Consider the following 20,346-nt stretch of genomic DNA (forward strand, 5'->3'; position numbering starts at 1 on the left):
TCCTCCCCGGCACACATGCACTTACATCCAGGTCACATTCCATCTGTCTGCTACTAATATAAAGCACTTGATAGCAAAAATAAAATGGAAAGAAAAACAAATTAAATATAGAAATATCATTTTTTAGACCCCATATATCTCTGGACATTGCCACAGGGAAAAAAGACTCATAAAACACATTATGCTGTTTGCAAAGCAGCCTGGCAATGAGTTTAACATGAATTATGGTGCGAGCATATCCAGTGCATAATTTCCCAGAATAATTTATTTCAGGCAGTCGCCAGTGTTCGGAAACAGGAAACCTAGAAAACAGCACGTCTAGTTGCTAGCTTTGAGAGGCCAGGTGCAGTACACAAGTGTGAAAAGCACCAAAGAAAAAGAAAAGAGAGAACCAAGCAAAGCAAGCAATGTCTTCATAAAGTTCAATAAAAAACAACTATCAAAGCTTTTGTTTTACTGATGTGTTTATTTAGCAAATCGCAGCCCTACAAAAAATCAAAAAAGACTGCTTTTATCAAGCAAAAATAAAAAGCATTTTGTAGGACTGAGCTACACAGTGAAAGCATGGCAGTCCCAGCGCCTCACAATGAAAACAAAAAGCATCAACAGAGATAAAAAGTGAGCTTCACTGAATCAGAGCAAGTAAATAAAATAGACGCACTGAAGGTAGCTGGTATGGCTAAGCAATGGGCTCTGGGAACCTGAGGAAGTCTAGCATCTTTTGTGTTGTTTTGGTGCTAGGGACTGAACCAAGGGCCCTCATCCTGAGTTATATGCCCAGCACTTTCTGGTTTTTATTCTGAAATAATATCGCTAAATTGCCCAGACTGGGATCAAACTTGTAATCCTCCTGCCTCAGCCCCTTCAGTTCAGAGATTACAGGCATGTGTCGTCATGCCCAGTTTCTAGAATCTCTAAAGCTGATTAATTCCTTTAAGAAGAAAGCAAATATCAAAGTCTGAGGGAAGAAGAGAGCATTGTAATCTCAATTTATTAATACTGACTCTGTTTTTAACAAAATGTACAAAAAAACCTGAGTGCAGTCATGATCACTGCACTGACCATCATTGGACATATCTACTGTGCTATTAGTTTAAAAAAAACTAATACACCCATATTTTGCATGCTGATAGACACAGTCTACACAGTCCTATTACTAACTTCTAAATCCTAGACAAGAATATAAACATGGGCAAAGGGAAGCAGTCATTTCTCAGGGACTGAGTTAACCGGTGCCACGCAGCATGACCTGATTTGATCTAACTCCTAAACTGCAGCTTCTTTCCGGGTCGTGGCTTATAGCATAACTGTTAGGGTTCTGGTTTAATAAGTCAGTGGTTTCTGAGTTCTGTTAGGATTTCTTGGCTTGGGGAATACCTAGTCCATTTGGGGCCCTGACTTTAGCATGACTGTGGTGAGAGGTGAGATTTTTATTTGCTTTTGGAGCTGCCCAAGTGATTCAAAATGATGAATGCATCTCTCTCTCTCTCTCTCTCTCTCTCTCTCTCTCTCTCTCTCTCTCTCTGTGTGTGTGTGTGTGTGTTGGGGGCTGGGAGACAGCACAAAACTGGGAGACGTGACTAGACAGTATTAGGCGAGAAAAAGCCAATCCAATGAAAAGCTTTGCTTTTCTTCCACAGGAATTTGGAAGCTGATGTACACAGAGCCCTAAAATTTCTTAGAGCCTGGCTTGACATTAACTTTCCATTGTTGCCTTAATACATGTGCCCAATAATTCTCCAAATACAAATCACTGATCTATCGACAGGCACAATAGCATCATACCTGACAAGACGACTTCAATAAGGTCACCTTCCTGGATGTCACTGGCTGTTTTCACCAGCTGAAGGATGTTCTCAGAGGAAGGGTCATGGCGAAAAAGCAGGATCTTATCATACATCCCATAGAAACCACATTCAGGGAACTGTAAACAGAAACACAATAATAGCTTAAGTATCAAAATCCTCCTAAATAATCTGTTTTACTAAATGTGAGGACATAATTTTTAAAAGTTCCAAGTACTTAAAACATTCAAATTTTAAAAATGAATGATAGAGCTGATATTGGTTAAGACTCCACATTAGGAGGAAATATATGATACAAGGGCAATCATAGAAATTTTTTTCTAATTAAAAAGAGATAAAATAAGAGACTATGATAAGATGCAAAGAAGTTGCTATAATAAGATGGTTAAGAAATACAGTAAGTGGGAAGAGGTATGCATCACAGCATACCTCTAGCAAGCCAATACTATAGAGGTATTAATACCACTATAGTGGTATTATTACCACTGAATATATAACATTGATGCAATTCATTGGTAAAGAGGTTGATCTATTTTGTCATATTCAAAAATTGAAAATGACTCAATAAATTCTGTGTAAGCAAAAACAGTAAAACTGTATCTAGATCTTTTGACTCTGGAAAGCATATTAAAAAAAAAAAAAGACAAACCTGAGTCCCTTCTCCTGCGACCCTTATTTCCCTCCATTTAGTGTTCCTACCATCTGCCAATCAGTGTTCTAAATTATGTCAGAGAAAGTTAATCTGCCAGCCTGGAGGATCTTCACAAAAAACACCGAGGCAAATCTGGTATATAAAAATGGTACTTCTTGTATGTGACCACCTCAGAACCACTGAGAAATGTTATCTTCCACACGCTGATGTTTGCAATGTGGTGGGGAAGTTCTTGAGGTAGGAAAAGAGAAACCAGCTCTCTTGACCCTGGAACTGGTTATGGGTTGACACTATCAGTCTATGTGGACATTCTCCTAAGTCTGGGAGAAATGTCTAGAATTTGATACCTTCTAAAGATAAATACAACATATCGTAAATTCATCTATCTTTTATTCATAAAATTAGGACCTACATTCATGTGAGCCATTTGTATGAATTAAAAATAAACTATTCAGAAAACTCTCGCTTTTAAGAGTCTGTGCAGATGACTGGGCTTAAAACTACTTATGCATGTCACTTAGTAAAGTTGACTTTCCTAAAATAAACACCACAGCTGAAATGATGTCACTGCTTCCACTGTGCTAATTAAAAGGAAAAAAATTAGCTCACTTTTTAAATGTCTCCAATAGTATTAGAGCACTAAAAAACAAAGGGAAACTGAAATATCATTTCTCCAATCTTAAAAGCAATGCACAATTCATGAATTATCTTAAAATTCAACTACATTGAAGAATAATTTACATACAATAAGGTGGATGTATGTGCATTTGTCTACAATTTTGACAGAGACAATATCCAAGCAATCAATGAAATACTTTCATCAACCCTGCATATTTTATCATAGTCATTGCTACCTAGTATCTTAACCTCAGGTAATTTCTGTTCACATAGATTAGTTGGTGCACCACAGAATTTCACATAAAATTGTGGAGTATATTTTATGTGCCTTTTTTTTTGGCTGGCTCATTATAATGTTTGTGAGATTAATTCAGACATATTGCATTTGAGAATCATCTATTTTTATTATTTCATTAAGTGGATCTAGCATAATTGCTCATTCACCCAGAAATGGACATCTATTCTTCCTCAAGTTTTGGCTACTTGCTTTAGTTACTTTTCTCTCATTGCAGGGACAAAATATTGGACACCTTAAGTTAAGGAAGGAAAGGTTTATTTAGTTCAGCTTGTAAACGTTTCAGTCCATTATCAGCTGGCTCCACGGTAGGGTGGCTGGCACTGGGCAACAGTTCCAATCAGCAGAAGACAGCAAAGCCACAAAAGCAGAAAGTGGGGAACGAGTCTCTTTTCCTCCCTTATATTGTATGCAGGCTGCCCATTCTGGGGAAGTGCAGCACTCACATCATCTCCCTGCCCTCCTTTGGCACAGACTGAGGATGTTTACATATATGCTTTACTTTTGTAGCTTGAACGACTATTTCTAAGAGGAAAAAGTATAATTATCAACTAGTGATTTCTTACTGTTTTTTTAAATTATATATTATTTCTACCTTTTTCTGTTTTTTTTTTCTTTAAATATACAAATTGAAGACCCTGGCTCCCTACTGAGTCACTTAGATAAACTTCTAAAATTCTCAAGTTGACACGAAGAACAACATCCTCGAGCTATAAGGACATGTCCTCCACACCCTACAATGTAGAAATGCTGAATTATATCCTTAAGCTTCTAAACTTCTCAAGTACACAACATATCAACCATTACATGGCTGCAAATAAAATGTTATAAAAATTTACATACAAATGTTTCAGTGATAATATATTTTAATTTCTTGTGGATAAACACCTAGGAAAAGCACTGTTTGATACGTAAGTGCATATTTGCTTGTATGTTTATTTTCATGTCAATACATTATACTAATGTAGCTATATACTACACTGCAAATTTAGTTAGTAAAAGCACTTCAAAATTTTTCCTTTTCAAGGATGTATTTGAATATAATAGGTTCTTTGAATTTTCACATACATTCAAGAAACACTGTCAATTTTTACCAAGAAAAATGCTGTTTTCAGTGATATTGTATTGAACCATACATTAATTAGAAAAATATACTTTAATATACACACTATTTTCTTAAGAACAAATTGTAACTCCCTACTTAGTAAATCCCTTTTAATGTTATTTAGTGTTTTGTGCTTTTCAATGTATAGGTCTTATATATGCTTGCTAAGTCTCTAATTAATATTTTATGCTATTAGGAATGATTACTGTATAACCAGCATGTAATAAAATTGCATAATTCAACATGTTTTGAAAAGCTTGTATAATAGCAACTGGATTCTCTCTCTCTCTCTCTCTCTCTCTCTCTCTCTCTCTCTCTCTCTCTCTCTGTGTGTGTGTGTGTGTGTGTGTGTTGTACTACATAAAACACCAACGACATGGAATAGTTCCATGATTCTAAAACCTTTCTCCACATCTAGGGAAAAGGTCAGTTACTACCCTAGTATCTATCTCTCAGCAACCTTCCCAGCTTAGTGGGGGTTTTTGTTTAGCATATTCCACAATATTACATAGATTTAGCATGATTCATTTCTTGAACATCTGATAGAATTCTCTAAACTTCATATTCAATATCCATAATAGATACAGTTCTAGGAAGACTTCAGTTTCCTCTTAGTGAGCTTTGGTAGTTACTTCTTTCAAGAAACCATTCATCCAAATTATCAATTACAGGTATTTTGCTGTTCATATTTGTCTTGTATTACCCTTTCAATGTCTGTAGAGTTTTATGGATGTCTCTTTATTATTCTTATATTCATAATTTGTGGATATATGAAGATAATGTGTCCCCTAAGCAGCTATACATGGAGAACTTTAAGAGATGGAGTTAGGTCATCAGGTGAGCTACTTTGGAAAGGTACTAAGGAAAACAGTAAGTAGGTCAGTGAGTTCGTACAACAGGAACCCCAGTCTTTTAATCTTTCTGGCTTCATGTTTTGAGATGTGGCTTTTTGTTCTCACACATTCTCCTGTCATTTCCATGAGTGATACGATAAAAGGAGACCCATGTCAGAGCCAGTGCTATGCTGTGTGGACTGCTGGCCTCCAACACTAGAACCTAAATAAACTTCTCTGCCTCATCAAGTTATCCAGTCTCCAGGTAGTTCATTATGGCTACCAAAAATGGACTAACAGCATCTTTCATCTCGATTGCTTTGGTCAGTCAAATGAGAAATTTGTTAATTTTATCAATGTAGTTTTCCAGCGAATCAGATGTTGATTAATTTTTTCTATTGTTTTTCTATTCTCAATAGCACTAGTTTCTTTTCCTGTCTCTGTTATTTCCTTCCTTCAGCTTGACTTTGGTTTACTTTTTTCTTCTCTTTCTAGTTTCTTATAATAAATGCTTGTGTAATTGAGTTGAGACATTTGCCATTTCTTTACTAACATGATCATTCAGTGCAATAAAATTTCCTCTAATATTCACTTGGAAGCCTTCCACAGGTTTTGATAAAGCTGTGTTTCCATTTTAATTCCTCTCAAAATATTTTCTTTCACACCTTATACAACATAAAATAAAATTCAAAATCAAGACACAAAACTGTAAAATTATTAGACAAAGAGAAAGAGAAATTTCTATACAATTGTCTGGGAAATGATTTTTTTCCATAATACCTAAAACCAAGAGGGAAAAGTAAAAAGTTGACAAACTAAAGCTAACTGTCAATCACAGGATCCCACGACAATGCCAGGACCCTATGTGCATAACTTTTCAAGACCTCCCTAAGATGGTACCATCAACCACAGGGAGCCACACCCACACTAGCCAGCTCCCAGATTTTCAGACACAGCATACACTGCTTTTGCTTTAAACTTCTTTTTCTCTTTTTCAGTCCCAGTTTGAGCTGCAGGGTTGGCTTCTCCCATACCCATTCATTCCTCCTTTTTCCAATAAACTTTTGGTACCATTAAAAAAAAAGACTATCGACTAAAAAGATTCTATTCAGCAAAGGAAGCAATAAACAAAGAGGCAAATTATAAAGGGAGAAAATATTTGTAAACCATACATCTGGTAAGAAATATGTGAGGAATTCAAACTCAATAGCAAGAAAATAATCTGGTTTTAAAATGGACTAAGTATATGAATAGAAATTTCTGAAAGGTGTACAATGAGATACCATGGTCACTGATCATCACAGAAATGATGATTAAGACCACCATGAGATAATAACTCAGATGTACTAGAACTGAATTTTTTCAAAGGATAATTAGTGTTGGTGTGGGAGCAGAGAAAAGGGAACTGTTGTTCACTAATGGAAATATAGGGTGGTACAACTACTATATTAAATGGTACAAAGAGGCCTCAAAGTATAAAAAGCAGCACTACTACATCATCCAGAAATTCCACTTCTGAAGTAGACAAAGAAAGCAAAGTCTGCAGTCTTGGGTCATTTCAGTAGTATGTGCAATAGCTAAAATATGGAATTAAAGGAAGTTCTCATCAGTAAATGAGTGAATGAAGAAAATGTTGTATATGTACAAAATGGAATATTATTGTCTTAAAATAATCTGAAACAGTTGAACTCAGAAGCACAAAGTAAAATAGTAGTTAGAGTGAGTAAGGGGGAGGCAATTTAGGATTTTGTTGATTTAAGGATACCAAAAAAATATTGGAGTTAGGGGAAATATTTTCAAGAGTTCCATTTGCACAGTATTGTGAATGCAGTTAATAACAATATATTGCATTCTTGAAAACTACTGATAACTTATTTTAAAACTCTCACCACAAAAGTATGATAATATCTGTGTTAATTAGTTCAATTTAGCTTCTACAAGGTATCTTATACATTCATGCTGTACATCATACATGGTAAATATGCACTATATGCCACTTTAAAAGTTAATAAATTTGAAAACATACCCACTGTCTGATTCCCTTTGTAAATTCCTTTATTAATTTTTGGATTCTTTAGAAGAGTACAGTGCACTGTATAAATATTATTGATTCTCTTTATTCCTACTTTACCTTTAAGTTTCAAGACACTGTTTTATAAAATTTGAAACTTGTTCATTCTTTAAGGTGTTTGGTAACCCAGAAAATGATCAATTTTAGTAAATATTACTTATTATAGAGGAAAAATATATGTTATGCTTTTCTTGGGTAGCAAATTTAACAAATACTGCTTAGACTAAATTGCCAACATTTATCACATCTAGCATATACTTAACGGCTTTTTATTGATTCTATATAATAAGAAAGGAATACTGAAATCTCTCTAAGAAATTTTCTATTTTCCTTTAAATCCTATAGTTTTCTCCAATGTTTTGAGGTTCTGTTTTCAGACCCATAGATACTGAATATCGTTATATATTTTCTTGGAAAATGTAATCCTTTCTCATTTTGCGAAATTTTTTGTTATGTTTGATAGTATTTCCTAAGTGATAATTTAAAATTCTTATAATCTTTGCATGCTATTCTTTTGTTAACCTAATAAACTTTCTATATTTAAAGTTGTATGCAATATGAATGTAACTTTTACGTTTTTGAAAATCCAGTCTGAAACCTTTTAATAGTTATTCATAAACGTTATAACTTTAGTTATAAAGATTTTACATAAAATGAAAGCTACTACTATTTTCTATTTGTACCATCTATTCTTCGTTCTATTTTTACACACTCTCTAAATTATTTCTTCATACTTCATTTGATATCTTCTCTTCTTGTTAAATAGCCTCACTTCCCTGTATTATTTTTCTCACTTCACATACAAGGACCACACAACTGTGTGCGTTCATTTTTTCTCTTCCCTTTGGCTATTTATCGTCATGCATTTTATCCCTACCTGTTAAAAATCTCAACATAAATGTAAACATTATTAATTTCTCTTTAAAAAATTACTTGTAAATAATTCTTAAATGAGAAAAGATCTTTCATATTTGATAGCATATTTACTATTTCTGTCACTCACTGTGAAGATACAAGATTTCACAGGATATCATTTTCTTTCATCTAATTAACGTTCTTCAAATGTCCTTATTTCATCTTCTTTGAAGAAATTTTTGTTGTATATACAGTTCTATGTTAATGTTTAGCGCCTTAATTGTCTCATGCTAGCATTATTTTAATTGGCACATAAAAATCATACCTATTTATAGGATACCATCTAAGATACATGCATGCACGTATTATATAATTTTTGACTCAAGATAAATATATCTATTTCCTCCAAACTTTTTTAAAGTTCTTGAAATATATAGTATAAAGTAGTTATCCGTATTTTTCCTACTGTGCCACAGCAAAACCTATTCTCTCTTCTAATCATAACTTAGTACTTGTTGACCAGTGTTTGACTGATCTTTACTGACTTTTTCCCACTGTCCTCTAACCTCTCACTACATCAAACTCTCAACTTTTTTGAGAACAGCTTCTTCAGATTCTGCATATGAATGAAATCTTCAGGTACTTGGTTTTCTCTGGTTCATTTTACTTCTCAGTGACCTTGAATGCTACCATTGCAATAAATTGGATTTCTTGTTTTTATGGCTGAACAGTATGCCATTTTGCATACAAACTACGTTGTTTTTAATTTATTCATCTCCTTGGGACATATTTGTTTCCATTTGTTGGCTACTGGGCATACTGCTATAACAAACAGATGCCTTTGGACATACTGGTTTCCTTTCCTTTAGATATATACCCCATAGTAAATTTCTGGAGCACACAGTACCTTTATTTTTTACATTTGAAGAAACTTCTATTGGGTATTAAAACAAAGCTGCACTGATTTACACTCCCCCAACACTGCACAAGTATCCCAATTTTCTGTATATCATTTGTCAGCATTTGTCATCTTGGATGATGTTTAAAACAACTGGATTAAACTGGTATCACATTGTAGCTTAAATTTGTATTTCTCTGATGATTAGTGATACTGAATATTTTTTACAACTATTAGTTGGCCAATTGTATGTTTTGTATGTTGATAAGTAACTATTGACAGGTATTATCCATGTTAATTAGTTTTTTTGCTATTGAATTATTTGAATTCATCTTGCATTTTATATGTTAATTGCTTTTCAGATGTGTGTTTTACAAATACTTTCTTCTATTCTGTAAGTCATCTGTTTACTCCTTTGATTATTTCTTTTATGGGACAGAAGATATCTGTTTGATTTAATTTAATTTACCTTTCTTTGTTTTGTTTCTTGTGCTCTAGGAGTCCTGCCCCCATCCAAGCCAGGCTTATCCCAATGTCATAAGGATTTCCCTATGTTTCCTCCAAGCAGTTTCATGTTTTCAGCTCTTACATGTAAGTTTTAAATGTTGCTGATTTTCACATGTGATGAAAGTAATCTAGCTTCATTCATCTGCAAGTTAATATCCTGTTCGTCCAGTACCACGTATTAAAGAAACTGATCATGTCTTTTTCCCAAAATATGTATTCTCAGAACCTTTCTCAAAGCTTTGAGATAATTCCAGTGAGAAATCTGAGTTTTTTTATTCTTTTATGAAATCCATTTTTCTTCTCTAATACTTTTATATATTGATCTGAAACAGTTTGTAATATACTTCGAAATGGCTTTCTTTTGTTTATCGTGATTGAAGTCCACAGTGCTTTAATCTATGGATTTATAAAGTTCTTATCCATTACCTTTAAGTCCTTTTGATTCCATTGCATTAATTTCTATGGTTATACTGTTTCTTTAGGTCCACTGGTCTTTCCTACTGCAATGTCTGATTCTGTCATTTATGTCCATGCATAAAATTTTTGAATAAAGTAGTGTATTTTTCAGATGTGAAAGTTTGATTTAGCTCTTACATATTTTCTATTTTTCTCTTACTATTTTTATGTTTTCATTAAAACTTTTGAAATTGTGTTTTTAACCAAGTCTATCACATTTACTATCTCTGGTTTGTTTCTATTAACATTTTTAATCCTTTATGGATATATATATATATATATATATTTACATATATTTTATATACATATGTATGTTATATATGATATATAATTAGCACCCAATTCTACATAGTCAACACCCAATTAATATACATAATTAGACATATAACTATATTATTACATACAATAATATATGTATAAAAAATAATGTACAATTAGACAATAAATATTATGTATTACAGTGAATTTCAGGATTTTGTTGTATGAAAGAATTGCAATTTATTTGAGCACAGCATTAAGTTACATAAACTGTACAGCATCTCACTCTGATCCTTTCAAAAATTATTTTAAAGCTTTCTCAGGCCAATTCTATACTACTTTTTGCTCTAAGTATTGGTTAGCCCTTCAATAATATTAATGTTCCTTTGAACATTTCTGCAGAATGCTCCAAGTGCTAAGTGAAATCACTCCTATTTGTCTGGTAGAAACTCAAATATCTCTAAGCCCTGTGTGGGTTTTGGGATGCAGTCATTTCATAGTTCACAGGTGGTCTTTTTCTCTTGGAAAGACTTTTCATCCTGTACCCAAACAGATTTGTATTCAGTCTAATGCTCAACTTGATCCTTACATAGATTTCTAGAGCTGTTTATTTTCACAGCTCCTTTTCAATACTCTTCCCCAAAATGCTAGACTTTTTTCTTATTGCCAGGGATTACTGATCTGAACTACATGTTGGCCAGTGTTTAAAACAGGCATTTTTAAGTTTGTACTGTTTCCTATTTGTTTAGAGAAATACAGCATGTCCCAAGCTAATTGCTTTTTCTGGGTGCTTATGTTTTTTGTTTTGTTTTTTTTTTTTTTTATTTTAAAGAAGCAAAACAGAAAAAAAGATTAAATGATACAGGATTTCAAAATATAGGAAATTAACACTAATTAATATATTGCATATTGTTATCTTGGATATAATTGTTCAGGATGCATGATTTAGGCATAAAAATGATCAAACACTCAAACAATTAAAGCACAAATAGTTATTCTGGATGAACTAATAGAGACTGTTAGTATAGCTTATACATATATATTGCTTATCTTGTCCACTGATTATTTACTAAATTTTAGGAAATTGCATTTTACAGAGACATAAATTGAAGAAAAATCAAATGTCCATGACTGGGAAGACTACATTTTTAAGATTTTTGTAATCAAATGAAATAAAATATAAATATTATGAATTATCATATAATAGTTCTTAGTTTGAGCTCCATTTGATTAAACTGACTTTTAAAGGACTGGGCCAGCTTAGAACATAAATGCTTTTCAAAATTTAGGTCACTGATAAATGCATACCTTTTATCCTACCCTTTTCTAAATATAAGTCCTGATTCTCATTTAAGAGGGTAGACAAAAAAAAGAGAGAAATAATTCAGTGTTTAATTGGGTAAAGAATCTGGCTACAATGTATGCTTGTTTGTCGAAAGAGTCAGGAGGGAAAACTGAAGAGGGTACACAGGGGACAAGAGCAGACCAGCACAGTTCCTGAGCATTCTGGCTTTATGGACACACCTCTCATTTGCTTTCAGGATTCCTCTATATTCCATTTTCTTCTTGCCCTGGCATTGAAAGCTGGCATTGAAACATCACATTCTATGCTGCACCTTTTTGTGAAATCATGGTGTTCAAGTAAGTCTTTAATGCTTCACAACCTAATTATTATCCTTCTTCCTTACAGTGACTCAGAAAATAGAGGAATAGCTAGAACAGTATAGATAATATGCCACATGAGCTGTAAGTGTTCACGCCACTAATCTGTGCACCATGAGTGACTGGAGTGTAGATAGCTTGTCTCTCACATTTCTCCCTCCTGTTTCACAGTCAAGGATTTTCTCCCTTAGAAACACTCAAACAGGTTGTAGATCCCAATGTAACAGGACATAGGAGTGACCATGGAGTCTTCTCTCTTAAGACAGTTGTCATGGTAGCACAAGATGAAGGTTCAATTACTTTTTCATACTGTACTTTCTTCTTAATAAAAAAAACTCTATATTCCTTATTGACTGTGAGAGAAAATGCTTTTCTTCTATGTAGCATAATGTTCTAGTTGAATAGAAACTATATACAATAAGACTTTCAAAAATCATATTTAAAAGTGACGTCTGAGAGGTGAAAAGTGTAACATAACAATGCCTGACAACCAGAAAGAGAACATATTGGGGGAAAACATTCATGGAACAACATTGCCTAATTTGGTCATAATCATCTGTTTTATGTGAAGGTGTGTGAGCTTTGAAATCTGAAAACCCTCATTAAACTAAACAGGCTTTCTAAAAGGCTCAGAGGCTTGTAAACTCAGCTGGAGCTTATTACAAGATCAGTTCTGTGTTTCTCAAAGGCTTTGTGGTTGTGAACACAAATATATGAGATAAGTGATTTCAAGCTCTCTCCAAGTTTGAGTCTAACAAAACTGGCCACTGTGAAAATATGGCCAGCAATCCCGGCACTGGTCCTAAGCTCTTTAATTCTACACTATGTTGAAAAATTCTATGCTGCTGTGTGTATCCTTTGGCATTTGTGACCACAGAGCTCAATTTACTGTTACATTTCACTATAAATTCATGGTTGGTCAGACAATGTGCTCCACAGTAGAATAAATACATGTTTTAATGAGTGTCTGAAAGGTAACCTGGCCAACAGGAACTATAAAGAACAAATAGTGCTTTTTCATAGTGGAGGCTGATCACAAAGAGTGAGGAACAAGCAATCCGAGAAACAAATTAATCCATGACTCAGTCAAGTGGCGGAAAAAAGAGAAGACAAAAAGAGAGGCATGGCCCAATTAGGAAATGAAATACTCTGCCAGTTTACTTCTGATTAAAAGCAAGTACTGCATGAAAGCCTTGAATTTAAATTATTCAAATCGATACAGAACATGCTAGGCAACTGAAATGACAGTTTTCTCAGTGAACATAACTTGCAAGTCATTTCCCAAGAACTTCTCCTGTCCATAATATTAGTGTCATGAGGGTCCCCACCCTAAGATAGAATAAATTATTATGAAGTAGCTACCCCTGACTAACTCAGTCAATCCATCCTCTACCATTGTTCTAGGAGTAGAGGGACTCAAGGACACAGAATGACCAAGTGATTTCAGGTAAGAATGACCAAAACAGTGGGTGAAAATTTATTTCAATTCTCTGCATGGAGTAATTCTAGGATCCAGAAGTAAGGAGCAGGAAAGCAGAGCAGGTGGAAATTGTTCTGAAAACAGCTGATCTTAGGTCACCTGAATCATGTAAGAGAACCAATAGCCCAACCATCAAATTGTATTATTAATGTCCACCGAGAAAATTAAACTACCTTCTTTTTTATCACTCTCACATTTTAAGAATCCTCTAATATACCATACATTTTAAGCATATTAATATAAAAACAAATATTTAGTAAACTGGATGATCATCATGTTATAGTGCTGCAGCTATAATAAAAATTTATGGGTATTTCAATCCCCTAAAATCAGGAACGCTAGAGTTTCACTTAGAAATACAAGTTACTAAGTCTAAATAAAAGCATAAAAGGAAAAATGTAAGTAATCTGTACTAGTGTGTGTGGGGGTATATACCTAAAGTTACTGTGAAATTTTATACCCTCCATAGGAAGCACAAGAGAGTAACTCCACACAATGACAAGTATCTATGGGACTAGCTGCTGGATGTAATCAGAGATAATAGAAGGCAGGAAAATACATACAGCTATGCTATGTTTTCTATCTAATGACAACTATTTTAGGTTGATGACCTTAATGGATCTTGGATTGGACTTGCTTGACGGCCGGGTTCTGAAGATTAAATCTATTTACATCATGATAAATATTGCTTATTTTCATAAAGATGCCTGAAAACTTCCAGTTTCTGTATGATATGCAATGGGGCCAGTAATAGATGCATTGTCCATTTTGACTTGGGTTTTTCTAGGCCATGGACATGGTTTCCAATCAGTGCAGCTCACTGTCAGTCGCACCCCTTGTCTTTCTGTCTGCAGTTCTTTCTCATAGCAGCACCCACAACCACATAACTCTGCTCCAAAAACCCAGTGCTTCCTTCAGCAGAGGGTGACTGACACTAGGTGTCTATCAACGTCACAAATCTCCAAGGTCCAACTTTAAAAACACAGAAGTCACTCTCATTAGTCCTCTCTTCACTCTCGGGGCCAGAAAGCCTTCCTCTCCCATTCAAGACAGGACTTCATTTTCATTAAATTTGAAATAGTTATTTTAAACATCATGCTTAGCATTTTAAATTCAAATCTTAATGTTATGTTCCATTTGTAAAAATATAAGTAAATAACATAAATAGAAAAAGAAGGAATATATCTTCTCAAAGAGAGGTCGGCTTGGAACCTTTGAAATTAATGTTTAAACTAAACATCAGATTTTAGCTATCAGATTCTAAAGTAGGTTAGATTTTAAAATGGAAAATATGCTGTATTTGCCTAATATTCCAGGAATAAAGCTAGATGATAAATTCTTTTTTGGGGACATATACATATGATTATATTTTACATCAAAATTCTTAATTGAGCCTAATAAATCATGTTTTTATTTTTAAGGCTGTAGAGAACCTATGCGACTAAGTGTGCTGCTTAACTGTCTGTTGAAAGTTTTCTTTTGTCTTACTCTGAATAAAATTGGTACTACAGAATACAGCGAAATATACTTTATAAGGTTACATGTTTATCTCTCTAAAGAATTAAAAATGATAAATAGATACACTAGATAAAATGAAGGCTATGGCAGCAACTAAAAAGGCTTAACCAAAAGTTTAGACTCACAAATTTATTGAGGAGAAAATATCCAGTCATTCTATCTTCATTTTAGAGATGAGAAAATTGATGCCCGGAACACACTAAGACTGTCCCTAAGGCGGCAGTGCCAGGTGGTATCCCAAGGGCGAGTAGCCTACTTTCCTTTGATCATTATCTTTGATCTATTCCCTCAGCTCTCCTTTTCTCAGAAAGGAAATACAGGAAAAGTGGCCCAAGGTCCAGCATTATTGTTTTAATTTAATGGAAAATCACACATTTATCATAAATCTAAAACATAAAGGCAAACTACATTACACTAGCATGGTTTGCCTTCATTATCACCATTAGTGAAGATGATAGTCAAATATATGTATCTTCCACATTAAAAAGGGTGTATTTTATTTTTCAATTCACTTTACAAAATGTAATGGATATTTTTAATGTATTACTTAGACTGAAGTTGTTTCTTTTTATCAAAGGGACCTATAATTCTATAAATACTAAATATAGTTCTCATATAATGCAATAATCATTTGAAGGAGAGATTATCTCCCCAGGTAACAAGTACAGAAACAAAGGTAACAAGTACAGAAACAAAAGTGGAGGAAAAGAGTTCAGAAGTAAAGTATTTTATCCACAACATCGTTACTGAATAATCAATAATAGAGGAATAAGGGATGTGCATGCACAGCAACCTTCCAAATGGAGTTGAAAAGTCATAAAACCAACACTCATGATGCAAACTAACTCACCTGGATCACCATAGCAGCAAAACACATGTTGCTTCACTCAGTAACACAGGCACAAACATATGATGGCATAAGGCAAGTGTTCACAGCCATTCATTCACTCAGTAAATGCTGAGCAAATACATAAGAACCACATCTCCAGCTAGACATGTATGATAAACAAACCAGAAATAGTTCCTCATACTCATGTCATGAGACTCACTGCACAAGAGGAGACCACATAAGCAGGAGAGAAGAGAAAGGGAGACATTGTACAGGAAATCACACAAATGAAGATATGACAACAGAGTGAGGCAGAGATACAAAGAGGGAGATACAATAAAGGAGAATGACTTAGGAGGTAGACGTTCCAGACAGAGAAAGCAGCTGTGCAAAATTATCACACTTTTATTATTCCTATATATAATAGCGCTAAGTCCCCTCTGATGAAGGGCGGAAAAAAGTATTACTGGTTCTTACATCACAATCCCTTCATCTCTCACAGTAACCTACACTGATCCCAATTCCTGAGCCCAGGTCTGCGTTATACCATATGAGATCTAACAAGCTACTCACTCACTTAAGAACCCCTCTGACTCAGGCCTAAATTTCTGTTCAACACTTAAATAATATGTTCTAAAACATATGCATTTGTGCCATGAACAACCCTATGAAGATAAGATTTGAAATAAACTTGGAAAATGTGGTATGCACTATGTCCATCTTGAAAATTCACCACACACCTTATAATGTTTATAAAGAAATGTCTCCCAATCATATTCCCATATTGTACATATATGTATAGATGTATGTAATAATTACCATATGTGTTTGCACTTTACATATATTTACTTGTTTATTAATTGATTCATTGCTTCTCTGGACTATCATAGAGATCAAATAGCAATCTTGTCACTATAATAGGGCCAGACCCATGGTAGATACATTAGAAATGCTTCCTATCATTATAAATAACCGTGATCTTGAGAGAGTTTCTAGGTCACTCTTTTCTTATTTAAACCTCCAGCTGGGGAACAACTCAGCCACAGTCACCAGACATACTCAAGGGTCTGCTATTGAAACTTGGCTCTTACAGTTGCTATGTGGCTCACATGATTTTTAATCGACTCTAGGAAGATTCTAAAATTTAGAACAGCTAAAACTAAGATTTCTCTTAACTTGTAGTTTTATCAATTTTCTGGTACATATATTCATTATGCATATGTACCATATATTTCTTCAAAACCAACCTATATTTGGATAATAATAACTAATGGATATTTTAAAATTCCCTTCCTTATACTTATTAACATTATGACATTTTATTAATTTCAGATATTGTGCCAGAACCAAGTCAGGCCATAGATCTGGATGTTGGCATTAAAAAGTGGAATTCCATTGTTCTGGCTATGCTGCAAATGATCTTTTGGTTCCGTGGATAAAAATCTCATTTCCCGAAAACCAAATCCCCAAGGAGTCAGGGTATTTTTTTTTTTTTCTTCTTTGTACTGATAAGCAGGCAGTGCATCTGATTTAAAGGAACAAAGAAAAACAATTGCTCTCCCTACTTTGATGTTCCCTGAGATAGGAAAGAATTGCTTCTCTGCTTATAAAATGCTATATAACTTCTGGAAAATATGCTAGAGTTTGTGCGGGAGAGGTAGAGAAAGCCAAAGATAATAAAACCACCTGCCACCACATCAGAACCACTGTTTAATATTTCAGCCGTTTAGCTCACTTCCAAGTGGCTGGATGTCCTAAACTGAACCCAATCACGAGTAGGCTTTGGTTCCACCTATAAAGACCTTGCCCTGCTTGAATTAAAATGGTATCTGCAAACCTCAACGGATTTCAAAATGACTTAGGATCTTGATTTAGGTTACTAGGTCTTAGAAAAATGTATTATGTTTCCAAGAAAACTAGCTCATGGTCTGTTGCTATCTCTGTAAAGGTCAATATAGTTAACAAAGACTACATCTTTGTTAATAGTAAAAGAAATCAAGTACACTTGACTGTATTACAGGCTGCAATAAAGACTGAAACATTAAAGAGAAGCAAAATCTATAAATATTTTGTTCTTTGGTTTAGGGTGATATAGTAGAAGTGGAGATAAAAGTGGAAATATTACTCTATGAATTCACAAATGACAGGTTAATCTCTATATATTTTCAAATATATTACCTACAAATACTTCTTAAGAAAAGAAATAATAGTAACTGTTCTGCCATTGTGTTTTAATATCTTGTTACATAAATTATTCCGGTATAAGTTTGTGTTTATTTTGTTGAGTATCTGACATTATAAATATTATGGGCAAATGTAAACATTATAGACAAAGAGATCTGGTCCACAAGAAAATCTAAGGTATGCTCTGTTTTCTCTGATTAAAATCCCTAAGTTTTGTGGAGGGGGAACAGGCAGTCCCCTAAGATCTAATTTGACATCCTCCATCCTGTTCCCTTTCTCTTTTTGTGATACAATTTTCTTATTAATAGAGTAAGGGTAGGAAATGTTTTAAGAAAGGTTTTTCTTCTTTGCAAAAGATTTTGAGAGAAGTCTCTATTTACTGCTAAAAGAAAGCAGAACAAAATCATCCTGTAAGAATTCTGGTTTACAACTGAGATGGCTGATAAATCTAGGCCATTTTAGTAGGCCATTCTGAGGAACTGCCAAAAATGCTGTATTCCTGAAACAACTGAGACCTTAAACAAGATTGACTGTGTGACTGTGTGATTGTGTCATCTCATTTGTATTTAGTCATCTCACTGATTCATATGCCTTTTTACTGGGAAGGGAAATGCACATGTAAAAATTAAATATCTGAAATAAACATGACATTTTTAAGTATACATGTACACATACACACATATATAGAGAACAAGAGAAAGAGTAATCTGAACACAAAGAACCAAAATGATAACCACAAGAAAATCAGTGTCTTACTCTAAATTCATAGAAAATGAAATTGTTTGAGATATTAACATGTTAAGTTTAAGAAATCTTGCCTCACAAAACTTCAAATATTACAATCAAACTTACGATGACCAGCACAATATTCTGGATATGCTGCACACTCCAATTCCGCACAGAAATCCTTCTCAATCCAGGCCCAGCCTCCACCTGCCAGCCCCTGGATCGAGGCTGCCGATGAAGTCTTCACACTGACAGGTTCCTGGGCACTCAAGTCCTCCTAGACAACGTCTGGGCAGACTGAACTCCTACCTTCCGATGGCTCAGTTTCCTCACCTGGTTCCAGACACAGCATTCTTTTGATTTCCTCCTAGTCACCTGGCCACAATACTGAATCTTCATCATCTTTTCTGTCTTTAGATAACGCCATTTATACTCAGGTAACAGACACTTCTCTCTCTTGCAGAGTTCCTCCAAACACAGACTTACTTAGCATTCTGGCACTCAGTGTATCTGCTTAGATACACCCATGAAGTGTGCACCTCAGCAGCTTCACACTAAAACCCTCACTGTCTCTCCTATTTCCTATCTCAAGAAACAGCATCAACACTTAGTTGTTCATTTTGAACACATTGAAGCCATCTTTAAATTTTCTCCTTCTCTCACTATTTGTCTAATCCATCAGTGAATCCTGTCGGATCTACATGAAAAGTACATTTCAAACTGAAATTCTGTTACTATTTCTACTGCTCTCTCTCCCATTCACATTGTCTTTTCTCCATTTCTTATTCAAATCATAGTAACTTCACAAGCAACATACTCATACTCTTGACCCCACAATCTTTTCTACATACAAGAATGGGGTAGCAGATGGAGAGTATTAGGGAGTGAACCCACAGCTTTCACACTACGTCCTGAGCCCTTTTTAATTTTTGCTTCGACTGAGTTTAAGATCCTCTGCTTTCCTGGATTTACAGGTACGTACTACAATGCCTAGTTAGATCCATCCTTTTATTCATTTTTTTCAACGTTTGGAGTCATCTTTTTAAATCCACAGACGGATGAGATCTCCAATGGCTTTCCTTCAGCCAATAATCAATCCCAAATCACAACAAGGGTCCAAAAAGCCGTTCCTCCATTATTGCCTCTCTGCTCTGATCTTCTACCATTCTTCCTCCACTCTGGCTTCGTTCCTGGTTCTCAAATAAACCATAAACATTTGTGCCTCTAGGTTTTTGTACTGGAGCTCCCTGTCAAATTCGCAGTATGCTTTCTCTTGATGTCCACGTTGCTAATACTGCTCAGTGTCACCTCCTGAGAGAGCCTTTCCAGGAGCACTCACAAAGAAAATAGTGGTTCCTCTACACCATTCTTTTGCCTTGTTTCCTTTTTCTTAAGAGAAGTCATGACTTTCTGAAGTCCTATAATGCACCCATCACTTTTAAATCATTGTATATAATTATATTCTCACAGCTAGAGGGTAAGCAAGGACGTTTTCCTTGTGTTCACCATGTCTCTCAAGACCCTCAAACAGTTCCTGCCATGTAGTATTGTAGTCAACCTATAATATCGAATAAGGGAACATACACATCACAAC

General features: G+C 34.5%; 1 protein-coding gene across 4 annotated transcripts in view; it reads right to left on the reverse strand.

The window, feature by feature from the left end:
* The window catches only part of Prkd1 (protein kinase D1), a 301,676-nt gene that overhangs the window by 139,695 nt on the left and 141,635 nt on the right, over positions 1–20,346 (reverse strand). For all 4 annotated transcript variants that reach the window (XM_063246399.1, XM_063246381.1, XM_063246388.1 and 1 more), the window contains exon 2: positions 1,786–1,924. In XM_063246399.1, coding sequence (XP_063102469.1) covers positions 1,786–1,900 — 115 coding nt within the window. In that variant the 5' untranslated portion in view covers positions 1,901–1,924. The remainder of the gene's footprint in view (positions 1–1,785; positions 1,925–20,346) is intronic.

Source organism: Cavia porcellus, unplaced genomic scaffold (genome assembly GCF_034190915.1).
Source record: "Cavia porcellus strain 051 isolate PalLab524CR breed Dunkin Hartley unplaced genomic scaffold, mCavPor4.1 scaffold_1, whole genome shotgun sequence".
Taxonomy (NCBI): domain Eukaryota; kingdom Metazoa; phylum Chordata; class Mammalia; order Rodentia; family Caviidae; genus Cavia; species Cavia porcellus.